We start from the raw sequence: 7,256 nt of genomic DNA, 5'->3' as shown, positions 1-7,256 counted from the left end.
AAACTAAATCAGGAGGGAAGAGGAAGCTCACACTTAGCTATGTGTTCGTAGTTCCAGGCTGGGGCTACCCATCTTGCCTGGTAAGTAAACACTAAGAATGGCAGCGCGATGGAATGAATTAGAAAGGGAGCGAGAGAAAGGGAGGGGCGGAGGGACCAAGAGAAGAGACGAGAAAGAAGCTTTGAAGAAAAGAGAAGGACCGGAGGACAGCTACACAAAAGCAGTCTCGGATCGTGCCGGAGCTGCAAGCGTTAACGGGAGGCGGCGAGTGACGCGGTTTGCGTCTGGAGCGACTCCTTGGAGTCCACAGCATCCACCGCCGAGCCTCGCCTTCCTTTCTCCCTCTGCAGACATATCGAGACACACAAAAAGAAGCGACTCCTGGGCCACTGCGAGGGACCGACCCTCATCATGACCGAGACCACCAAGACACACGTTATCCTGCTTGCTTGCGGCAGCTTCAACCCCATTACCAAAGGGCACATTCAGATGTTCGGTGAGTCCTCCCGCCCACCCTCCGAGGCTGCTTCCGCCTCTCTGCTTTTCCCGGCACCTGTGTTTTCCGGGGCTCCTGAGCTAGAAGGCGTGTGCTCCTCGGAAGGGGTGAGTCGGTGGATCCGGCCTGTGTGAGGTCTGCCCCCCTATTCCCGGCTCCGGGGAGGGGACGCAGACTGCGCTCCCAAGGCGTCACTCTTTCAGTCCAGACCCGGCTCTCCCGGCACCGAGAGGTGGGGGGAGGGGAGGGGCCGGAGGTGAGTGTCTGGGCTGGGCAGGGGGTCGAGGTTCGAGAACTGGTGCGGTGCTTTGGCTACTTGGCTCCGGATGGGCGCAGAGGTTCTGGCGCGGAGAACGAAGGAAGGGAGTAGAAATAACGTGCTGCCTGTTTAGGATGGGCGGAAAGCTCAAAGGAGTTAAATAGTGTATGTGCTTCGGATACACAAACATACACTCGCAAACAGCACATCAGTAACATGGCTGGAGCTTCAGGAAGATTTATTTCTGGCTCGGTTGAGGGCTTGGGTAGCCAGGGATGAGTGCTTGGGGATTGTGGTACTTCTCCTCCCCTCAGGTGATGACTGCGTGAATGGGGAGGGGTCCCTGGTCAGTGCGAGCTGCCCAGCTGGGACCAGCTGCCTAGGATGGGGAGGAGGCGGGTGGCCGCTGCGGGCGGCCCTTGGCGAGCCGGTATTGATGGATGGGGCCCAAGTTGGCTGAGGCTCTGCTTATGGAACCATGGCACCCTGAAAGCTTGCGGCATGTGAGTATGTGAGTGTGTGCGTGTGCGCGCGCGTGTGTGCTTGTTTGTGTGTGTGAGAGAGAGAAAAAGAGAGAAAGAGAGTTGAGGCAGAGGGAGGGCGTAGCATCGCGTTTGTTTCTTGGCTTTGGGGCGAGGGGAGAGAGGGAGCTAGCAAGCGTTATCTCCTGGCTATTGGTTTGGTATTCAGGAGGGGCGAAGGAAGGGTGATGGGTGCCAGTCAGAGATCTCTGGCTAAGGGCTGCTTCACACCTACTCTGGGAGGACCCAAAGGCACGAGATATGCTCGTTTAGACCCTGGAGGAGGGGCATATAGTTCACTTTAAAAGCTTGTATTAAGGAAAGATGAGAATTTGGGGCTGCTTTCCCTGGCACTCGGGAACGAGACGGGGAGAGCGAACGGGCATGGGTTGTGTGGGAGACCCGTTAGGAGGCCCCGACCCAGGCAGTTAGCAAGGCGCTATCCAGAGGCGGCAGTGCTGAAACGCTGAGCGCAGGTAACCGACTGAGGGGACACGTGTTTACCCGGAGCCAGACGATTGTGTGAGCCCTCCTAGGGCTGTTTAATGACAGCCACATCATACCGGTAAAGACTGGGCAAACTTACGTAGACTAAAATTATTCTTTTCTAAAAGGGCTCCTTGAACAGGGTCCGCTTACAATCTCATGACAAGAATACAGAACTACTTGGAGCAGAGGGCAGGTCAAATTTATATGATCCAGGGAGGGAGGATGAGAGGTAGCCCTTCCATCCTCATCATCTTTTCAGATTTTCAAAGTGTTTTATTAAAAGCTAATGTCAGTTTACCCATTAATGAAGACTTTCAAGCATCAGGGTAGAATAGAACATCTTATCAATTTTCTAAAAGGGTATTTACTTTCACTTTTTTGATTCCTGTGTCTTCTCCTATGGTCTTTTTTCCCTCTAAGTCCATATTTCATCTAGTCATTTTATGTTGTACTTTATTCCTCTTATTTGCCCTGGCAAAGATGGGCTTTTCCTTGGAACTTCTTAACCCTAAGAATCCTCGTAGGCACTCCTTTTATCTTCCTGGGATTAACAGTGCAGTTAATTCTACTTGTTTTGATTTGCAAGAGGGTCAGATTTAGATTGAGAAACAAGAGTTTCTGATTGCAGATTAAGAGAATTTGGTAATATTAAGAGAATTTGAAATTATTGATAAAAACTTTCATTAAATCAATGCTGACTTGCCAATTTTCCAGGAGCTTAGAAGATAGAAATGTGGAAGTAAGAATGATTTGTAGTAGGAAGGTTTAGACATAGAATAAGTAAAAGTACACTGTTTGAAACTCATGACTATTTTGTTTGCTGATGGAACTGGGGAAGGAAGGAGAATATCTGTCAACAGTGTTGATTAGTGTTAACCAGAAATGTTAACACTGTGTTAACATTAGTGTTAACACTGTTCATTAATTAAGTGTTAACCAGAAGGCAACATGGAAAAGAGGATTGGATCTGCTCAGTTTGACTTTAAGGAGCTTGTAACTAATGAAGGAAATGTGAAAAGGAAAATGAACAAGAACACAAAATACATGTTAAACTTTTTCTTTTTTTTTTTGTAGAATAGCTTTTGGGAATTTTTGAGTTCTTAATTACTTGTGAAATTTTCTTTTGTGGGTCTGTTTCTGGTTTATAAAACCTTTTCATATAAGTTATGTCACTTATTCTCCATCTATAAATGAGAAAAGATGTTCAGAGACTAAGTGACTTTTAAAGTGGCCTATGTGACTTGGAGAGTAGGTAGGAAATTTGAGGCTTAAACTCCATATGCCAGGTTCTTCTTGCAAAGTCACCTTTGCACTTTATCAAAGGCAGGAAGAGACTTTCACTAGCCCTCTGACTGAATAATTCCATGAACTTTGTTTCCTTCCAACACATACTAACAGAGAATTAAATTGGCCATCAGCTAAATAGATTTCTTAAATATACATTTCCTTAAGAGCTCTTTCCTATCTTCATAGAAACCTTTGACCCATTAACTATTTTCTCCTTTTAACTGAATTTTAACAAATGTATCTCCCATAATATAAGAATAATTAATGTTATAAAATTATAAACTTTTTAAAAGTACCTAAAATTTGTAGTAGAAAACATTTTAGAAAACTCAAGTAGGACTTTAAAGTTAGATATCTTTAATAGAGTTTATATATTATGAAATACAATTGCTTATCAAAGAAAAGAGGACTATAAACAAAAATATTCATAGTCAAAAAATTCTTTATCTCTGTAAGTAGCACTAGTACAGTCCTCAATATTTATAATATTAGAATTATCTTTTTCCTTTACTTTAAAGTGAGTTGACATCATTCCTATTTATGTCTATAGAAGTATAAAGAAAAATAGGAATGTAAATTCTTAGTTATTAAGTACATAGAGAATTATATTTCAGTGTAACTTTCTTTGAATTTATATTTCTCTATTTTGTCAATAAACCCACTATTGGGAAAATCTCATAGTAAGTTCATTTTTAATTTTTAAAAAAGTTTTATTTATTTATGCATATAGAACGAGATACAGGCCAGAGGTGCAGGGAGGTGAGAAGATTAATCGGAGACCATGAAGGGAGCAGAACAGCAGACTGAGGAAATATGCAGCTGAGCAGAGCAGCTGGGTAAGACAGGAGAAGTCTGCTTTGCCATGTTGGTCACCTCCCTGGCGGCGAGGGATCCAACTCATGCTGAAGCTGCTGAGGCTAACTTCCTAGTGCTGAGCTCCAACTGGTTGTGCCACCAGGGAGGGCCTGGATAGCAAGTTTAAATAGAAAATAATAAAGAAGGAGTCAGATTAGTTTTGCCATATAAAATAAAGGATTTGGGGGCCTTGATCACAGCAGTCATTTAAAAAAATTTTTTCATTTATCTTTTAAATATACTTACATTACATGTTTTTTTATTATTGCAAAATAACTGGATGTTCTAGACTTTCCACTTTAAGATATTTTTGCTTTGAAACACTGGGTCTTTTGAAGAGAGACACGGTCCACTTTTGTTCCTCCTAAAAGATAATGGAAATTGACTCTATTTGTTGTGGGTGCTACAACTAGCAATTACAAGAAAAATGACTGGGATCTATCAAAAATTGGCAAATTGTTTAATGTCCTTGAAATGCCTTTTAAAAGGTGAGTAGGCACAGGTGGTGCCTAATGTGATATTTTCATATCACTATCTCATTTTATCCTACCTGGCAAAGTGACCTGGAGAATGTTATCTTTTTATAGATGACAAAGCAGAAGTCCAGGTGTAAGTCATTTGGTTAGGATAGAATCAGTTTCCTGATATTTAGATTCTCTCACTCATTCAAAATGCCTCCTAATTCCTTTAGTTGCAATGACACCTGCAAAAGGAGGAGCCATTAGAACTTAATTATTAACAAAGGATAATGAGAAATTTCTGATTTTTATTTTCTTGGCAATTTAGGCCACCAAGAAAATATATTGAAGAAAGGTATTCTAGGCCCTCCCTGGTGGCACAGCAGGTTAAAGCACTGCACTAAGAAGCTAAAGCCACTTCCGCATGAGTTCGGAAGTGACCACATGACGCGGCAGACCTCTCCTGACCCGCCCGCTGCTCCCCTCAGCAGTGTACTTCGTAGATCTGCCTGTTCTGCTCCCCACTCTGTCTCTGGTGAAGCCTCTCACCGCCCCTGAGCCTCTGGCCTGTACTCCAGTTCTGTATGCACAAATAAGTAAATCTTTAAAAAAAAAAAAAAAGGTATCCCAATAGCTTGTGTTTATATCAGGGAACGATGATTTTTTTCCCCTTAGTATTCATATATTTTCCATATAACTGTGTCACTGGAATATCCCTTCCATCATTCCCTTTACTAGGATAGAAACCACTCTTGTTTCATCATTGATTTATTTAGTACTACCAAGAATGGAGTAGGCTCCCTAATATAATATTAGCTTCAAATAACAAGTCTTTACTCCATAACAGTTTTTGAATAAGTAAAAATGAATGAATATGTGGAATATTTTTTACATAGAGGAACAAACCATGCCCAAGGGCTGGGGTAATGATCAGAGAGCCAAGATACATTAGCACAAAGGAAAGTTCAGGATGGCTCAAGGAGGAGAATGGACTGGAAAGGTAGGCTTGTAAGTTATATTAAATAAATTCTATTTTACCCTTATGCCAATGAGAAAAAATATTTGCATGGTTCTTAAAATAAGGGAATATTATCATAATAGCTTATAAGTTAAGATTTAATTGAATTTTGAATTTAGATCAGTAATGTAGAATGGAATAATGGAACTGTAGTAACTAGTTGGGTATCTATTTCAGTAACAACTCAAATTAGAGAAGAGTCCGTACCTTGCCCAAATTGGTGGTATTTCCATGTGGTGAGTGCATTTGAAAATATTTAGGAGTTGAAAGAGCTCCTCATTTGGTTGTTTACTAATTAGATAATGGCTGCAGTGGCTGCTGATAGCTTCAGAGTGCTGAGACTTAACCCCTTGTGCCACAAGGGAGGGCCCCTGTAGGAATTCACTTTATTGACAATTAACTTTATTTATGGATCACATTTCATGTCTCAATATAGGTAAATGCAACATCCATGTACACAGAAGGACATTAGTTGTCCATGTACACAGAAGGACATTAGTTGTCCAATGATAAGAATCCAATGACTTGAAACGTATTTACTTTTTTTGAATAGTTTGGTAGATAGCCTCAGAATTATTTTAGCTCAAAAAGATGTTCAGCAGCTTACATGACATGACCAAAGCCATCCTGACATTGGCTCCCTCCTCCTTTTGTATTGTATAGTATTTCCCTGATCTGTGAACTCTGCAGTCAAGGCAGGTGCTATAACCACTACCAGCACCATCATCTTCCCCATTATCATGCTAATAATGGAGCCACTTTATTTGAGCTTCTTTAAACTCTACTACCATTAAACGGTTTTCCATTAAATCTGTTGCACAGTCTCTTTAGTTCTGGACAAGTGAGCCAGCCAGTAACATTCTTGTAATTCTGAACATTAGGAGGTGAGAGGAGGAGGTAGAATAGAAGCAGGACTGAGAGGCTAACGCCTGGAAATTGTGACAGCTAAATAGCTCTTTTTCTGCTCTGTCTCCTGCATGAAATTGTAGCCACGCTGCTACATACACATTGACCTCATTTAATATGTAGTGCACAGTTGGATGGTGAGTGAAGTGGAAGTATAGCCCAGTGTTTCTCTTACAGCTGCTGCAGTTAAAAGCCTTGGATTGATGCTTGATCCTTCTCTTTTTGGAGACCCTATTTATGTCAGCAAATATTTCTGGATGTCTTTATCTTCCAAATACAACTGGAACTAACCACTTCTTTTATTTATTTAAGATTTTATTTATTTTTGTGTAAGGAAACTGGGGTGTAGGCCAGAGTTGTGGAGGCTGAGAGGACTCATTAGAGACAAAGTGGGGAGTAGAACAGACAGATCTACAGAAACGTACTGCTGAGGGGAGCAGTGGGTGAGACAGGAGGGGTCTGTTGTGCCATATGTGGGTCAGTCCCCTGGCAAGGGATTGAATTCTGGCTGTCATGGTAGTATTGCTGAGACTTAACCTTTGGGCCACCAGAGAGGCCCCCAACCACTTCTTATCTGCAGCCTTCCTATAATCACTGGTTTCTTTCATCTCAGTTACTACATTTACCTTTGGCCCCAATTCTCAGTTCTCCACAAAGTAGCCAAAATGATCCTTTTAAAATGGAAGCCAAATCTAAGTCAGATCATATTGCTCCTTTGCTCACAGTTGTCCAATGGCTTACTACCTCAAAGTCAAAGTCATTCTAGTGGCCTGCAAGGTCTGCCCTTTTCTGCCCACTCCATCCTCCGACGTTCCTTCCTCCACCTCATTCTCAGTCAACCACTCTGACCTCTGCTTTGGCCTGAGATTCTTTGTACTGAATGTTCCCTCTGCCTGGAATGCCTTTCCCCTTTCTATCTCCATGTGAATTTGCTCTTTCCTCAAAGTCTTTGCTCAAATGTAACTGT

At 42.2% G+C, this 7,256-nt stretch overlaps 1 protein-coding gene across 1 annotated transcript in view; it reads left to right on the top strand.

The window, feature by feature from the left end:
- The first annotated feature begins 202 nt into the window (after positions 1–202).
- NMNAT2 (nicotinamide nucleotide adenylyltransferase 2) overlaps positions 203–7,256 on the top strand; it is a 151,364-nt gene continuing 144,310 nt past the window's right edge. The window contains exon 1 of the mRNA XM_004688553.2: positions 203–496. Within this exon, the coding sequence (XP_004688610.1) occupies positions 412–496 (85 nt within the window). The 5' untranslated portion in view covers positions 203–411. The remainder of the gene's footprint in view (positions 497–7,256) is intronic.

The sequence above is a fragment of the Condylura cristata genome, unplaced genomic scaffold (assembly GCF_000260355.1).
Source record: "Condylura cristata isolate star-nosed mole 26May11 unplaced genomic scaffold, ConCri1.0 scaffold00024, whole genome shotgun sequence".
NCBI lineage: Eukaryota > Metazoa > Chordata > Mammalia > Eulipotyphla > Talpidae > Condylura > Condylura cristata.
This window is presented reverse-complemented; position numbering and strand designations above follow the sequence as displayed.